Raw genomic sequence first — 17,468 nt, forward strand, 5'->3', positions numbered from 1 at the left:
GGCCTCCTCCCCACTAAGCCGGGGTAAACGCCCAGGAACCCCCTCCAAAAAAAAAAAAAAAAAAAAAAAAGAAAAGAAAAAGTCCAGGTGCAGTGGCTCACACCTGTAATCCCAGCCCTTTGGGAGGCCAAGGCAGGCAGATCACCTAAGGTTAGGAGTTCGAAACCAGCCTGGCTAACATGGTGAAACCCAGTCACTACGAAAAATACAAAAATTAGCAGGGTGTGGTAGCGCATCCCTATAGTCCCAGCTACTCAGGAGGCTGAGGCAGGAGAATCACTTGAAACCAGGAGGCGAAGGTTTCAGTGAGCCGAGTTTGTGCCACTGCACTTATCAGGGCAACAGAGTGAGATTCCGTCTTAAAAAAAAAAAAAAAAAATTCTTCTCTCCTCTAGCGACTCCAATGCCTTGCTATGTGGCCTTGAGCAAGCTGCTTCCTTTTGCTGGACGTTAATTTCTATACATGTGAAAGGAGAGAGGAGTTGGGTTAAGGGACTCCCTAGGGGCCATGGAGGCCTGACACCATGACTCAGCATTTCCAGGATACGATGGACCTGCTGAGAGCTCTCGGATGATGCTCTTGAACCGTCCTCCATCCCGAACCCTGTTTCCTCCCGAGAGTCCTGCCCAGAGTCTCTCCTGCTGCCACAGAGAATACATTTGTGCTCAGACAGTGACTTCAGTTACAAGAGACGGGGGACAATGCTTTATTGACTTGGCACCTATGAACGGGTGGCTAGAGGCCCCCAGGGTTCTTTGCTCCTGCAAAGTGGAGGCTCTGTGGTGGGGACGGCATAAATCAGAGATGCTGCCAGCTGCAGGGAGGGGCCACTGTCCCTGCTTTGGCCCCTCCCCCAGTCCCCTTGTCCAGCCGAGCACCATCTGAGTGAGTCCAGGCCCTCGCGGAACAGGGCAGGGCAGGGACCCAGGTTCCTCTGCAGCCCCTGAGGGCCCAAGGTAAGAGATGTAGGCCCCTCCTGCCTTCCCTCTTCTTGGGGATCCCAAGATGGATTGGGGGAAGAGGAGATACCCCATTTAAAGAGCCCCTGAGCCTCCTGGATCTAGGGCAAGGAAGGCAGGGGCTGGGGCTATAAAAAGAGCCCCACCAAAGAGAAGAGTTAGGAATCATTTCTCTTCCCCTTGTTTTGGTTTTGGCTGAGCAAAACCACGGGAGCTTTCACTGAACTGGGCTCACAATAGTCGATGACAGGCTGAGGTCACGCAGTAAGTGGATGGGGGTACAGCCAGGCTCCCCCACGTAGGACTGCACTGTCTGGGTAGGCTCTCTCCCAGGCAAGGGAAGAAGGGGCAAAGTGAGCTGTAGTCGTCACAAGAGGAGGGCTTCCTGGAGGAGGGAGGGCAGATCACAGCTCCCGGAAGAAGAGGTGGTGTGCAGAGCGGGCTGGGTCATGAAGGCTGGCACAGGACACCGGCATCCTCACTGTGGTCGCAGTTGTGGGCATCCCAGCGGATGTGAGAGCAGAGCAGCAGGGCACTCTCTTCCCCACGGCACTTGACATTGTCCAGGAGAATGGGGCCTCGGCCTGGGCCAAAGTGAGCCTCACCAGGGGCTGCGAGGGCCTGGCCACAGCCCAGCTGGCGGCACAGGACACCGGCTGCCCGCAGGTCCCAAGCATCATCACAGACAGTGCCCCACCGTTGCCCTAGGTAGAGCTCTACACGCCCCTCACATCGGTGGGCTCCGTTGACCAGACGTAGATGCCCTGTGGGGGGACAAGGGCTGGGTTGGAAGGGGCTGGTCCATGCTGGACCACTCCCAAGCTAGGCCAGGTTGGGAGTAAAGAGAGGTCTGAGACACTCTGAGCACTGTCCTAGGAGCCACTAGGTGAAGGCAGACACATTAAATTAAAGTAAGATTGGCACTGGCTGGGCACCATGGCTCACACCTGTAATCCCAGCACTTTGGGAAGCCGAGGTGGGCGGATCACAAGGTCAGGAGATCAAGACCATCCTGGCTAACATGGTGAAATCCCGTCTCTACTAAAAATACAAAAAAGTAGCTGGGTGTGGTGGCGGGCGCCTGTAGTCCCAGCTACGTGGGAGGCTGAGGCAGGAGAATGGTGTGAACCTGGGAGGCGGAGCTTGCAGTGAGCTGAGATCACGCTACTGCACTCCAGCCTGGGCGACAGAGCGAGACTCGGTCTCAAAAAAAAAAAAAAATTGGCACTGGGTGCGGTGGCTCATGCCTGCAATCCCAGCATTTTGGGAGGCTGAGGAGGGAGGACTGCTTGTGCCCAGGAGCTGGACAGCAGCCTGGGCAACATAGCAAGACCCTGTCTCTAAAAACAAAACAAAACAAAGCAAAAAAATAAAAATTAGCTGGGCGTGGTGGTGGTGGTGTGTGCCTTGTAGTCCCAGGTACTTGGGAGGCTGAAGCAGGAGGATCGCTTGAGGCCAGGAGGTCAAGGCTGCAGTAGCCATGATTGTGCCACTGAATTCCAGCCTGGATGACAGAGCAAGACTGTCTCAAACATAAATAAGATGGGGCCAGATGCAAAAGCTCATGCCTGTAATCACACCACTTTGGGAGCCCAAGGCTGGAAGATCACTTGAGGTTAGGAGTTAGAGACCAGCCTGGCCAACATGGTGAAACCCCGTCTGTACTAAAAATACACACAAACAAAATTAGCTGGGTGTGGTGCCACATGCCTATAATCCCACCTAGTGGGGAGGCTGAGGCACAAGAATCGCTTGAACCTGGGAGGTGGGGGTTGTGCCATTGCACTCCTGCTTGGGTGAAAGAGCAAGACTTCATCTCAAAAAAATAATATAACAAATAAATAAGTAAGATGAGCATTAGTCCAGATCCAGAGTCTCAGGACTGGGAGAAAGCGTGCAAACATTTTTGAGTGATCCGTGACGTGTGCTGGGTGCTTTATGTCTGCTCTCTCCCTGGTCCTCTGCTCGTAATCCCAGTACCCTAGCCCCAGGCCGGTTGTTTGGAGATTGTGATTACATCCTATTGTGTCCCCTGGAGGTCATCATGGTCTTCATGGTCTCCCTCAACCCCCTGGGCTCCCAGAACTACATTCTGAATTTTTTCATTGCTCTGCTCAGGACAGGATCCTTATCCCCTCATTCTGATCTCACCTCTAGGAATCTCCAGATTCCTCTAGTTTAAAGCTCACCTCCTTCTTTCTGGATACCATATTCCCACAAAGGAGGCCTGAGACCAACCAAAAGGACAAGACTTCCAGGTCCTGGTGTTAATCTGCTGAGCTTTATTTTATTTTATTTTATTTTTTTTGAGACGGAGTCTCACTGTGTCTCCCAGGCTGGAGTGCAGTGGCGCGATCTCGGCTCACTGCAAGCTCCGCCCCCCGGGTTCACGCCATTCTCCCGCCTCAGCCTCCCAAGTAGCTGGGACTACAGGCGCCCGCTACCGCGCCCGGCTAGGTTTTTGTATTTTTTTAGTAGAGACGGGGTTTCACCATGTTAGCCAGGATAGTCTCGATCTCCTGACCTTGTGATCCACTCGCCTCGGCCTCCCAAAGTGCTGGGATTACAGGCTTGAGCCACCGCGCCCGGCCAATCTGCTGAGCTTTATAACCCAGGCTGTGACCTCCCCCAATCCATGTCCTTCAGACCCTCATGCCTCCACCCACTTTCAGGGGATTATAGGCACCTACCGTCTCTGGGCCGAGGAGTGGGCACCCGCGTGGTCTCAGAACCGTCCTGCTGGACTTGCAGTCCCAGCTCCTCTGGGCCTGGTTAAGGAAGGACAGAGATAAAGAGGTGGCTGTCACAATGGGGAGCATGTTCCTTAGGGCCAGGTTCCCTCCTGCTCGCCCCAGGAAAGCCTGTCCTAGGGACAAAAAGGACTTCACAGGTTCCTGAAGAACTGCTCCCCTTGATCAGAAATGGGGGTTGTGTCACTGGGTGGGGGCAGTGGCTCACACCTGTAATCCCAGCACTTTAAGAGGTCAAGGTAAGGCTGGTCATGGTGGCTCACGCCTGTAATCCCAGCACTTTGGGAGGCCGAGGCAGGTGGATCACCTGAGGTCAGGAGTTCGTAGACCAGCCTGGCCAACATGGTGAAACCCTGTCTCTATTAAAACTACAAAAATTAGCCAGACATGGTGGCATGCGCCTGTAGTCCCAGCTACTCGGGAGGCTGAGGCAGGAGAATCGCTTGAACCTGGGAGGTGGAGGTTGCAGTGAGCCACTGCACTTCAGCCTGGGTGACAGACTGAGACTCTGTCTCGGGAAAAAAAAAAAAGTCAAGGTGAGAGGATCGCTTGAGACCAGGAGTTCGAGAGTAGCCTGGGCAAAACAGCGAGACCTCATCTCTATAAAAAATACAAAAATTACCCAGGCACGGCGGCATGCCCCTTGTAGTCCCAGCTACTCTGGAGGTTGAGCGGGGCAGGATTGCGTGAGCCCAGGAGTGTAAGGCTGCAGTGAACTATGATCGTGCCACTGCACCCCAGTCTGGGTGACAGAGCAAGACTCTGTCTCAAAAGATTAAAAAAAAAAAAAGAAGAAATAGGGGTTGTGCCTCTCCAAACCTTGGCCCCAAAGCAGAACCTTTTGTGGACAAAACTATGGGAAGTAGGGCCTACTAGCCCTGGGGCACCAAATGAGGGCGAAGACATCAATTCCCACAACAATCAATGAATTTCACAATGTTCTGCCAAACTGCAAACACCCCTTTCCATTGATTCCGCCCAAAGGTCACACGCTAGCTCTGGTAAGGGTGATCCACTCTGCTTAATAGAGTTTTGCTGGGTCTAGGTTTAGCCGGGAGCAAACGGCCCTGCCCTTTACGGACTTGATGCCTTTCTCTAACAGGGATCGGCCTTAGCCCTGACCTTCGGACACCGCCCCTCACCGCTGCACCACGCGGCCCTCCCCAGGCCCCGCCCCATTTTCCACTGCAGCAGGTTCTCCGTTCCGGCCCCGCCCCGCCGCGCAGCCGCAGGGCGCACGGACGGCGGGGCGGCTCCCCTCTGCGGAGTGCGCATGCTCCCCGGGCGGCCGTGCCGCAGAGAGGCCTCACGCGTGGCCCCGCCCAGGCCGCGCCCGGCCCCGCCCCTCCCCTCCCACGCCGCAGTGCGCGGCCCCGCGGGAGGCCTCACCTGCGCAGAGCGCGCCCGCGTCCTCGTGGTGGCCGCAGTTGTGCTGGCCCCAGCCCAGGTGGAAGCAGTCACTCAGGCGGGCCTCGGTGCCGGCGCAGCCCACGTTGTCCAGCAGCACAGGGCCGCGGCCGTAGCCGAAGTGGCCCAGGCCCGTGGCGCCCAGCGCGGGCCCGCAGCCCGCCTCACGGCAGGCCACGCGCGCGTCCGCAAAGTCCCAGTCATCGTCGCACACGGTGCCCCAGCCCCCGGCGTGCAGCACCTCCACGCGGCCGCGGCACGGATCCGGGCCGCCCACCAGCCGCAGCCGCCCGCCTGCGGGGTGCATAGGCTCGCGGCTAGAGGGGCTGGGCTGGGGCTGCCGGCTCCCGGGCATAGCCCCAGCCCTACCCTCCCCCACCCCCCGCAGACCCTGGGCACCGCCACTTACTTTTCTTCCCCGCGGCCCAGGCGGCGGTGGTGAGCAGTGCCGTCTCCCGGGAAGGCTGGGGGCCAACTCCTGTAGCTGCGGAGACAGGGCATCTAGAGCGTTCGCAGGGAACGAGGAGGCCTTCTGTCCTGCAGCAGGGCACGGGGACGCCTACCAAGACCCCCCAACCCTACCACACCCGTACCCCCACTCGGCTGCAACCCCAGAGTCACCGCGTTGTCTGGCGCGCGTTGGGATCTCGGGGAAACTTGGTTGAATTAACCGAAAGCTAATTCTATGTATTACCCTAACTTCAGGTCCAGGGATAGTTCATATCCTAATTTCAACTGCACTGCTAACCTTGATTCAACCTTCATCTCAATCGACCCCCTCGTAAGGTCTCTCAATTCCCAATCTCAGCATCGTCCCATTGGAAAAAAAAAAAATTAACTTCGAAACAGGGTCTTGCTCTGTTGCCCAGGCTGGGGTGCAGTGATGCAGTCATAGCTCACTGCAGCCTAGAACTCCCGGCCTCAAGCGATCCTCCTGCCTCAGTTTTCCAAAGTGCTAGGACTGGCACAAGCCACGATGCCCAGCTAGTTTTATTTATTTATTTATTTATTTATTTATTTATTTATTTATTTTGATACAGAGTCTCGCTATGTCGCCCAAACTGCAGTGCAGTGGTGCAATCTGGGCTCTCTGCAACCTCTGCCTGCCAGGCTCAAGCGATTCTCCTGCCTCAGCCTTCCAAGTATCTGGGATTACAGGCGCCCGGCTAATTTTTGTATTTTTATTTATTTCTTTTTAATTTTTGTATTTGTAGTAGAGATGGGATTTCACCATGTTGGCCAGGCTGGTCTCAAACTCCAACCTCAAGTGATCCACCTGCTTCAGCCTCCCAGAGTGCTGGGATTACAGGCATGAGCCACTATGCCTGGCAATTTAAATATATATACATATATTTAGAGACAGGGTCTAGCTGCGTTGCCCAGGATGGTCTTCAGGTGACCTCAACCGATCCTCCCGCCTGTTTCCCAAAGTGCTAGGATTACAGGAGTGAGCCACCACCCACATCCCAAATTTTACTTCTGTGCTTTGAAGAAATCTCTTACTGCCTCCTCCCACCCCGCTGAAGTTTTCAGAGCTCTGAGTTTCATCATCCTTGCTCCGTCTGCTCATAATTCTCTCACCCACCTCTGCACCATCTGGCCAAAGCCCTGGCCTGTTAGCCAGGGCCCCCGCCTGTGGATCCAGAACATTCTTCCCAGTTCCCAGCCGCACCCACCGTACCCCTAACATTCCCGCCTGGAGGGCTGAGCTCTTTACCGGATGGATCTGTGTGCCAAGCCCAGTCCTGTCTTGTGGCCGAGGATGGCAGTACTGTGAGCGTTGGGGGACCCAGGACTAGGGCAGGAGAGAAGGGGCAGGGTCAGAGGCTGAGATTCTGGTCCCTGGTCAGCCATGGGCTGTCAGGGGAGGATAGGAGGGTCTCCCTGGAGGAGAGAATAGATGTTACTTCCAGGTCTGGTAGCCCAGCCGTATTGGGGGTCTAAGGAGGCCTGTCCCCACTTTGATAGTTGTAATTCGCTTGTGCTGTGAGGTGTACACTTCAGTTTATACAGGGCTCTCACAGACACGCTTTCATTTCTTTCCAATGTCCCATGTTCTCATCAGAAGCCCACTGTGTCCAACAGACATGGAGTACAGAAGGCCTTGCCCATCAGGGAGGACTATACACAGTCCTGAGTTCCCTTTATCTTCCTCTTTTCTTTATATTGAGACGGAGTTTCACTCTTGTTGCCCAGGCTGGAGTGCAATGCTGCAATCTCGGCTCGCTGCAACCTCTGCCTCCCAGGTTCAAGCGATTCCCCTGCCTCAGCTTCCCAAATAGCTGGGATTACAGGTCCCCGCCACCACGCCTGGCTAACTTTTGTATTTTTTTAGTAGAGACAGAGTTTCACCATGCTGGCCAGGCTGGTCTCCTGACCTCAGGCGATCTGCCCATCTCAGCCTCCCAAAGTGCTGGGATTACAGGCATGGGCCACCGTGCCCGGGCCATTATCCCCCTCTTACAGAGAAAACAAGGCTAGCAGGGCAAGGGCCATGACCAGGGTTAGCAGGAGCTCTGTCAGGGCTCACTGAGACAGACTTCTGCCCTTCTACAGCCCCTCTTAAAGTAAAAAAAACAAAAAGACAACTAATCTCAGGCCGGGCGCAGTGGATCACGCCTGTAATCCCAGCACTTTGGCAGGCTGAGGCGGGCAGATCATGAGGTCAGGAGATCGAGACCATCCTGGCTAACACGGTGAAACCCTGTCTCTACTACAAATACAACAAATTAGACGGGCGAGGTGGCGGGTGCCTGTAGTCCCAGCTACTCAGGAGGCTGAGGCAGGAGAATGGAATGAACCCGGGAGGCGGAGCTTGCAGTGAGCCAAGATCACGTCACTGCACTCCAACCTGGGCAACAGAGCGAGACTCTGTCTCAAAAAAAAACAAACAAAAAAACAAACTAATCTCTGAGGGGGAAATGGGGTGGGGTGGGGGCTCACTCAACTCGGGAGGTGGGGCTCAGATACCGGACCAAATTGAGGACTAGCTGAAACAGGGATGGGGTGGGAGTGCCTCTCCATGAGATACACCCACCGGTGTGCCATGTCAGTTTACCATTGCCGTGGCAACACCTGGAGTTACCTTTCCATGGCAACACAGACAACCCAAAAATTACCATTCTAGTTCTTAAAATATCTGCATCATCTGTCCCCTAATTTGCATATACTTGAAAGTAAATAGAATTACGACTGCAGACCTGTCTCTGAGCTGCTACTCTGGGCACACTGCCTATGGGGTAGCCCTGCTCGGCAAGGAGCGGGGTCTCTGCTGCTGCTGTGCACTGCTGTGTCAATGAAAGCTGCTAACACCAGCTGACCCTTAAATCCTTTGCTGAGGGAAACCAAAAATCCTACTGGACTAAGCCTCAATTTGGGGGCTCGCCTGCCTTGCATCGACTGTGTGATCATGGGCAAGGCTCTGACTCTCTGTGCCTCAGCTTTCTCACCTATACACGTTGCCCTTAGTTTGCTATGAATTATGAGTTGTGGGCAACCACTATTATCTCTTACAGAGCAGAGTCCATCTGTGAAATAGCATTATTGGCCCTATTATTCCTCTTTGCTGAGAAACCCTCCCAAATTGGAGAGGGCCCAGGTGGGGAGAAAATACTATTATTAGAGCATCACAATGACAGAGGGTTGTGCTAGGTAATTCTGTGAGCATTAGAGAATTCTGGAATATCTCTGGGGCAATTCTAGAGTGTTACTCTGAGTGTTATTCTAGAGTGTTACTCTAAAGTGATCCAGGAACAGTACTTGCTGGAACGTTCTGGAGGCATCCTTGGGATATTGCTATAGAATTCTTGAGTATTGGTGAAGCAATAGTGCAGTTTTTGTTTTGTTTTGTTTCTTTGTTTTTTGAGACGGAGTCTCTCTCTGTCACCCAGGCTGGAGTGCAGTGGCGTCAGCTTGGCTCCCTGCAACCTCCGCCTCCTGGGTTCAAGCGATTCTCCTGCCTCAGCCTCCTGAGTCGCTGGTATTACAGGCGTGCACCACCATGCCCGGTTAATTTTCACCATGTTGGCCAGGCTGGATTAATGCAGTATTGTTACGTAGCCGTGGAGTGTACCACCAGGAGTTCTGGGATATTCAGAGGCACTTCCAGTACAGTACTGAGATACAAGTAATTTTGGAGGCTGCCTGGAGAGCTCTGGGGAGCATCAAGACAGCCAAAGCACTCTCCACATCCACCTGCCCACTCAAGCCTCCTCCTCCAGCCTTGGCGCAGGGCCCCGCCCACCTGCCCCGCCTCCGCCCACCGCCCACCGCCCACAGCCCCTAGAGCCCGCACCTGCGCAGAGTGCTCCCGCGTCCTCGTGGTGGCCACAGTTGTGCACGCCCCAGCCCAGGCTCTGGCAGGCTGCCAGGCGGGGCTCGCCGCCTTCGCAATGCACGTTGTCCAGCAGGATGTGCCCCGTGCCATAGCCGAAGAAGGCGTTGGTGGTGGCGGCCATGGCCGCTCCGCAGCCTAGCTGACGACAGACCACAGCAGCATCCGGCAGCCCCCAGTCGTCGTCACACACGGTGCCCCACAGGCCACCGTGCAGGATCTCCACTCGGCCCTGACACAGGTTCGCGCCCCCTACCAGGCGCACGCTGCCCTCACCTGGGGACAAGGGCGGGGGCAGGGCGCATGTCCCACTGGCCTCTGCTCCCGTCCAAACCACAAAGGCAGCCCGGTATCCCAGGACCTACAACCCATGGGCGTCTTCTCACCCTGCTGCCCAGGGTACCGCCTCCTTGGTCCAGACTGGGAGTGGTTTATGGGATCACAGTATCATCCCTGCTGCCTAAAACCAACCCCTCTACCCTGCTCCCTGTCTCCTGGCAGCCTGGGACGTGCTGCTTTCTCATCTACTGCAAATGACATCCTCAAGATATGGTGCCCACACCTCTTCCTCCAGGAAGCCCTCCCTGATCTCCTGAGGAACGGGACCCTCTTCCACCTCTGGACTTCCTTGCCTCTTTCACTGTCCCTCTTTTAAAGCACTTTTCATTTTCTTGTTCTAGTCATGATCATCATTCTTGGGCTCATCTGACTTTCCTGTGAGGTTAAGCTCCAGTCTCACCCCTCACTCATTTTCTCTCTTTGGTCTCACTGTGTCCCCCAGGCTGGAGTACAGTGGAATGATCTTACTGCAACCTCTGCCTCCCGGGTTCAAGTGATTCTCCTGCCTCAGCCTCCCAAGTAGCTGGGACTACAGGCATGTGCCACCACACCTGGCTAATTTTTGTATTTTTTGTAGAGACAGCGTTTCACCATGTCGGCCATGAACTCCTGGCCTCAAGTTATCCGCCTGCCTCTGCCTCCAAAGTGCTGAGGTTGCAGGCATGAGTCACCGTGCCCGGCCATTTTCTCTCAATGTCTTTCTTCTTTCCTTCCTTCCTTCCTTCCTTCCTTCCTTCCTTCCTTCCTTCCTTCCTTCCTTCCTTCCTTCCTTCCCTCCCTCCCTCCCTCCCTCCCTCCTTCCTTCCTTCCCTCCCTCCCTCCCTCCTTCCTTCCTTTCTCTTTCTTTCTTTTCTTTCTTTCTTTTCTTTTCTTTCATCCCTCCCTCCCTCCCTCCCTTCCTCCCTTCCTTCCTTCCTTCCTTCTCTCTCTCTTTCTTTCTTTTCTCTCTTTCTCTCTCTCTCTCTCCTTTTTTTTTTTGAGACGGAGTCTCGCTCTGTCACCTAGGCTGGAGTGCGGTGGAATGATATCGCCTCACTGCAACCTCCGCCTCCTGGGTTCAAGCGAGTCTCCTGCCTCAGCCTCCCGAGGAGCTGGGACTACAGGTACCCACCACAACGCGCGGCTAATTTTTGTATTTTTAGTAGAGACAGGGTTTCACCATGTTGGCCAGGCTGGTCTCAAACTCCCAACCTCAAGTGATCTGCTGGCCTCAGCCTCCCATAGTGCTGGGATTATAGGCATGAGCCACCGCGGCCAGCCATTTTCTCTAACTTTCAATCTTCAATTTGTAATCCCTGTCTTCCCACTGCCTAGGATAGGGTGTGAGAGACTCCTGTCCCAGAACCCAGGTGTTGCCCACATTATGCTTACGTACTTTTTCCATTCGGCGGTGTTGTAGGGGGTACTCTACTGGTTAACATCTTCCTTGTTGGGGGCTGCGTTGGCAAGAATTCTGGAAAGGACATGGAGTGGATGAAGGGGTCTTTCTGTTCTCCATCCTCACACCACAGGGTGTTTGAGGGGCAGGAGGATGGACCCATAAGGTGCTTGCCCCCAGAGCCTCTCTGGCCACACAGAGTCACAGCCAGGAACCCTGGGGTATGAGAGGAGAGGGGCCACACCAGAGTCCTGGACTCCTCTAAAGCACGGTTTTTTGTTTTTGTTTTTGTTTTTTTGAGATGGAGTCTTGCTCTGTCGCTCAGGCTGCAGTGCAGTGGCGTGATCTCAACTCACTGCAACCTTAGCCTCCCTGGTTAAAACAATTCTCCTGCCTCAGCCTCCTGAGCAGCTGGGATTATAGGTGCCCGCTACCACATCCAGCTAATCTTTTGTATTTTTAGTAGAGAGACAGGGTTTCACCATGTTGGTCAGGCTGGTCTTGAACTCCTGACCTCAGATGATCCACCTGCCTTGGCCTCCCAAAGTGCTGGAATTACAGGCATAAGCCACCGCGCCCAGCCTGCAGCACACTTCTTTTTTTTTTTTCTTTTTTTTTTTTTTTGAGACGGAGTCTCGCTCTGTTGCCCAGGCTGGAGTGCGGTGGTGCAATCTCGGCTCACTGCAAGCTCTGCCTCCCGGGTTCACGCCATTCTCCTGCCTTAGCCTCCCTAAAGCACAGTTCTTAAAGCAGTTCACCTCCCTTGGGAACTGTTAGCGATGCAGATTCTCAGGCCCCACCCAGACCTGCAGAATCAGAAACTCTGGGATGGGGCCTCAATCTGTGTTTTCATGAGACCCCCTGATTTTCTTGAAAACTAGAAGCACTGCTCTCAGTTTCTGCTGCAGCTCTATGCCACGTGGAGCTCATGGCCAGTGTTACCCCAATAGTCGGTTTTTTGTTTTTTGAGACAGGGTCTTGCTCTGTCACCCAGGCTGGAGTGCAGTGTCACCATCACAGCTCACTGCAGCCTTGACCCCCCAGACTCCAGCGATCCTCCCTCCTCTGCCTCCCAAGTAGTGGGGACCCCCCCATGCCTTGCTAATTTTTCTGATTTTTCGTAGAGATGAGATCTTGCTATGTTCGCAAGATGGTCTCAAACTCCTGGGCTTAAGCAATCTTGCCATCTTGGCCTCCCAAAGTGCCGGGGTTACAGGCATGAGCCACCGTGCCCGGCTGATTGTCTGCTTTTAAAACTGGGACAGGGGAACCAGCGGGCTGGCTTGCACCTGTAGTCCCAGCTAGTGAGGTGGGAGAATCCCTTGAGCCCAGGAGTTTGAGGCTGCAGTGAGCTATGATCACACCACTGCACTCTGGTCTGGGTCAAAGAGTGAGACCCCATCTCCAAAACCTCCAAAAAAATTTTTTTAAAAGGGAGAGGGGCTCTGCTGGCACAATCAAAGCCTTACGTGGAAGCAGTAGTGCTGGTTTCCTTTTGGTCCAAAGTCAGGCAATGACCCAGAATAATCCCTGGGACCCAGGCTGGGACTCTTCCCCGGCACCAGGCATCGTAGCCTCTGGCCTGATCTGATGGAACAGCCTTACCCGTGGGAAGTCCCTTCATTTATCTAGCCTACAGCCCTGCTGCCTGCCACAGTCTGTCTGTCTGTCCCCCCAGGTCCCAGGGCTCCACTCACCATCACACAGGACAGCCACATCCTCGTAGTGAAAGCAATTGTGGACGCCCCAGCCACGGCTGCCACACTCACTCAGCGCAGCTTCCTGCCCGCGGCACTCCACGTTGTCCAGCAGGATGGGGCCTCGGCCTTGGCCAAAGGCGAGGGGCCGTGGCACAGGCAGCGCCAGGCCACAGCCCAGCTGGCGACACACTACGTTGGCGTCCACCACGTCCCAGTCATCATCACAGACGCTGCCCCAGGAGCCACCATGCATGACCTCCAGGCGCCCCCGGCAGCGGCTGGGGCCCCCCACCAGCCTCAGTTCTGTGAAGAGGGTGGAGCTGGCACCAGGGGGTCACTGAGTGCAACCTCTAGGATGCCCACTCCAGGGTGTCCTTTTTTTTTTTTTTTTTTTGGTAGAGACGGGGTCTCACTATGTTGCCCAGGCTGGTCTCAAACTCCTGGGCTCAAGTGATCTTCCTGCCTTGGCCTCCCAAAGCGCTAGGATCACAGACGTGCGCTACGGGACCCAGCCAGGTTACCGACTTTGCCATGAATCCATGGGAACCTTGGGATCAATCCCTTCTGGAAAATGGGAAGACTATACAGCTCCTCTGAGATGGGGGCATCTAGAGTCAAGGGGAGCTGGTTAGTCATCACTTCCCGTGGTTCCCTGTCTGAGACTGGAGAACCTGGGGGACAGGTGAGGGTGAGGAAGGGCGGGACAGGGCACCTACCTGGAAAGGTCAGTGGAGTGGGCTGTAGGGCGCTGGCTGAAACAGAGTGAGGAAGAGCATTGGCCCCTCTGCCCACACCATGGCTCCCTGGTCCTAGGAACACACCCCCCAACCCCCACGGTCCTCAACATCACCCCCATCTTCTTGGACTTCAGTACCCCTGCTTTGCCATTGTCTCTTTCTCTGACTGTCCTGATTGGTTTCCCTGCCTCACCCCTCTCCTAGTGGTCCCCAGGCCAACCCAGAGAGATCTGCGGGTGTAAATCTGTAGATCTGCACGTCTCAAACTAATGCTAAATTCCATAATGACCCCTGTTACCTGCAGGAGTCTCGCCTTCTTCTAGAATCTTCTAACCATCTGACCAGCCTCGCCTTGCTTTTTTCTTTTCTTTTTTTTTTTTTTGAGATGGAGTCTCGCTCTGTCGCCCAGGCTGGAGTGCAGTGGCTGGATCTCAGCTCACTGCAACCTCCGCCTCTGGGGTTCAAGCAATTCTTCTGCCTCAGACTCCCGAGTAGCTGGGATTACAGGCGTGCACCACCACGTCCAGCTAATTTTTGTATTTTTAGTAGAGATGGGGTTTCAACATGTTGGTCAGGTTGGTCTTGAACTCCTGACCTCAAGTGATCAACCCACCTTGGCCTCCCGAAGTGCTGGGATTAAGGCGTGAGCCGCTGCACCCGGCCTTTTTTCTTTTTTTTTCTTTTCTTTTTTCTTTTTTTTTTTTTTGAGACAGAGTCTCGCTCTGTTGCCCGGGCTGGAGTGCAGTGGCCGGATCTCAGCTCACTGCAAGCTCCGCCTCCCGGGTTCACGCCATTCTCCTGCCTCAGCCTCCCAAGTAGCTGGGACTACAGGCGCCCGCCACCTCGCCCGGCTAGTTTTTTGTATTTTTTAGTAGAGACGGGGTTTCACCATGTTAGCCAGGATGGTCTCGATCTCCTGACCTTGTGATCCACCCGTCTCAGCCTCCCAAAGTGCTGGGATTACAGGCTTGAGCCACCGTGCCCGGCTTTTTTTTTTTTTTTGACAGGATCTTGCTTTGTCACCCAGGCTGGAGTGTAGTGGTGCGATCTTGGCTCACTGCAACCTCCACCTCCAGGGTTCAAGAGATTCTCTTGCCTCAGCCATGTCTGGCTAATTTTTGTGTTTTTAGTAGAGATGGAGTTTCACCATGTTGGCCAGACTGGTCTTGAGCTCCTGACCTCAGGTAATCCACCCACCTTGGCCTGCCAAAGTGCCGGGATTACAGGTGTGAGCCAACACACCTGGGCAAGAGCTTTCTTCAAGTCCCAACTTGGAGTTCCTTCCTCTGGGAAGCCATCCTGGAGCCCTCAGCTGCAAGTGCTCTCTGTTTCCTCTGAATTCCTGGGCACTACATACCTAGGCCTCTTTCGGGGCCTTCTCCCTGGTAATGTGGCTATGCTTGTCTCAACTCTGTGTCCCCAGGACTCTCTGCTTAGAGCCTGGTACTCAGCAGATGTTCAGTAGCTCTACCTTAAATGTGTAAATTGGCTTTGGGATTCATTATATATTCCTCCCTAAAGATTTACCTATCTGAGCCCTTCTACTTCATTCTTCTTCTTTTTTTTTTTTTTTTTTTTTTAGACAGTGGCATGATCATAGCTTACTGCAGCCTCCAATACCTGGGTTCAATCCATCCTCCCGCCTCAGCCTCCAGAATAGTTGGGACTAAAAGCTCCTGCCGCCCCACCCAGCTAATTTTTTTTTTTTTTTTTTTTTTAGACAGAGTCTTACTCCATTCAGGCTAGAGCACAGTGCCATGATCTCATCTCACTGCAACCTCTGCCTCCTGGGTTCAATTGATTTTCCCACCTCAGCCTCCTGAGTAATTGGGACTGCAGGCACACACCACCACACCCATCTAATTTTTATACTTTTAGGTAGAAATGGGGTCTCACCATGTTGGCCAGGCTAGTCTTGAACCCCTAACTTCAAGTGATCTGCCTGCCTCAGCCTCCCAAAGTTTTGGGATTACAGGCATGAACCACCGCTCCCAGCCTAATTTTTTGTAGAGACAGGGGTCTCACTTTGTTGCCCAGGCTGGTCTCAAACTCCTGGCCTCAAGTGATCCTCCTGTCTCAGCCTCCCAAAGTGCTAAAATTACAGGTGTGAGCTACCTTGGCTGGCCTTGAGTCTTTCAGCTTTAGCTATCATGTATGTCCTCATTGCTTTCTTTTTTTCTTTTTTGGTTTTTTTTTTTTTTGAGACGGAGTTTCACTCTTATTGCCCAGGCTGGAGCGCAATGGCACAATCTCAGCTCACCACAACCTCTGCCTCTTGGGTTCAAGCGATTCTCCTGCCTCAGCCTCCCAGGTAGCTGGGATTATAGGCATGCACCACCATGCCTGGCTAATTTTATATTTTTAGTGGAGACGGGGTTTCTCCATGTTGGTCAGGCTGATCTCGAACTCCCGACCTCAGGTGATCCGTCCACCTCATCCTCCCAAAGTGCTGGGATTACAGGCGTGAGCCACTGCGCCCGGCCCTCATTGCTTTCTTTAGGCGAACTCCGTTAATCATTAGGATAATTTATAAGTTAGGCAGGATTTTACAGACAAGGCAACTTCAGGGTTAGTGAGATTAGACAACTTACTCAGGGCCACATAGCAAATCAAGGGTAGAGCTGAGAGGCTACCCAGACAGCCACACTCTTCTTCATCATGCAGTTCTGAGCATGATGCTTGAGAGTGGAGGTGGGAGAGGAAACAGGAAAGTGAAATTTGCCTACCAGGCAGATGGAAAGCCCAGAAATTCCACACTTGTGCTCCGGGTATGACAGTTCTGACACTTTCACGTACATTACCTTGTAGAATCCTTATAACCACCCCCTGCAACCTGCACTTGTGTACCCATTTTACTGATGAAGAAACTGAGACTCCACTTCTTCTTTTCTTTTCTTTTTTTTGGCCGGGCGCGGTGGCTCAAGCCTGTAATCCCAGCACTTTGGGAGGCCAAGACGGGCGGATCACGAGGTCAGGAGATCGAGACCATCCTGGTTAATATGGTGAAACCCCGTCTCTACTAAAAAAAAAAGTACAAAAAAACTAGCCGGGCAAGGTGGCGGGCGCCTGTAGTCCCAGCTACTTGGGAGGCTGAGGCAGGAGAATGGCGTGAACCCGGGAGGCGGAGCTTGTAGTGAGCTGGGATCTGGCCACTGCACTCCAGCCTGGGCGATAGAGCGAAACTCCGTCTCAAAAAAAAAAAAAAAAGAAAAGAAACTGAGACTCCACTTCTTCTTTTCTTTTCTTTTTTTTTTTGTTTTTGAGACAGAGTCTCGTCCTGTCACTCAGGCTGGAGTGCAATGGCACGATCTTGGCTCACTGCATCCTCCACCTCCCGGGTTCAAACGATTCTCCTGCCTCAGCCTCCTGACTGGGTGGGCTTACAGGTGCCCACCACCACGTCCAGCTATTTTTTGTATTTTTAGTAGAGATAGGGTTTCACCATGTTGGCCAGGCTGGTCCTGAACTCCTGACCTCATGATCCACCAGCCTCGGCCTCTCAAAGTGCTGGAATTACAGGTGTGAGCCACCGTGTCCAGCTGACTCCACTTCTTCTTATTTATTTATTTATCTTTATTTCTTTTTGAGACAGAGTCTTGCTCTATCACCCAGGCTGGAGTGCAGTGGTGTGACCTTGACTCACTGCAACCTCCACGTCCCAGGTTCAAGTGATTCTCCTGCCTCAGCCTTCCGAGTAGCTGGGATTACAGGTGCACACTGCTACGCCCGGCTAATTTTTGTATTTTTACTAGAGACTCAGGTTTCACCGTGTTGGCCAGGCTGGTCTCAAACTCCTGACCTCAGGTGATCTGCCTGCCTCGGCCTCCCAAAGCACTGGGATTGCAGGTGTGAGTCACCACGCCC

At 53.8% G+C, this 17,468-nt stretch overlaps 2 protein-coding genes across 2 annotated transcripts in view; one reads left to right on the forward strand and one right to left on the reverse strand.

The window, feature by feature from the left end:
• Positions 1-687: 687 nt before the first annotated feature.
• Positions 688-17,468, reverse strand: part of SSC4D (scavenger receptor cysteine rich family member with 4 domains) — a 25,098-nt gene continuing 8,317 nt past the window's right edge. The window contains exons 3-11 of the mRNA XM_025379012.1: positions 13,584-13,619; positions 12,865-13,170; positions 11,165-11,242; positions 9,412-9,726; positions 6,835-6,912; positions 5,527-5,601; positions 5,100-5,411; positions 3,651-3,728; positions 688-1,724 (exon numbers count right to left, since the gene is read on the reverse strand). Coding sequence (XP_025234797.1) covers positions 1,408-1,724; positions 3,651-3,728; positions 5,100-5,411; positions 5,527-5,601; positions 6,835-6,912; positions 9,412-9,726; positions 11,165-11,242; positions 12,865-13,170; positions 13,584-13,619 — 1,595 coding nt within the window. The 3' untranslated portion in view covers positions 688-1,407. The remainder of the gene's footprint in view (positions 1,725-3,650; positions 3,729-5,099; positions 5,412-5,526; positions 5,602-6,834; positions 6,913-9,411; positions 9,727-11,164; positions 11,243-12,864; positions 13,171-13,583; positions 13,620-17,468) is intronic.
• Positions 9,418-17,468, forward strand: part of ZP3 (zona pellucida glycoprotein 3) — a 49,870-nt gene continuing 41,819 nt past the window's right edge. Inside the window, exon 1 of the mRNA XM_025379014.1 lies at positions 9,418-9,691. The gene's annotated coding sequence lies outside the window, so the exon portion shown is untranslated. The remainder of the gene's footprint in view (positions 9,692-17,468) is intronic.

This window comes from Theropithecus gelada, chromosome 3 (assembly GCF_003255815.1).
Source record: "Theropithecus gelada isolate Dixy chromosome 3, Tgel_1.0, whole genome shotgun sequence".
In the NCBI taxonomy this organism is placed as follows: Eukaryota; Metazoa; Chordata; class Mammalia; order Primates; family Cercopithecidae; genus Theropithecus; species Theropithecus gelada.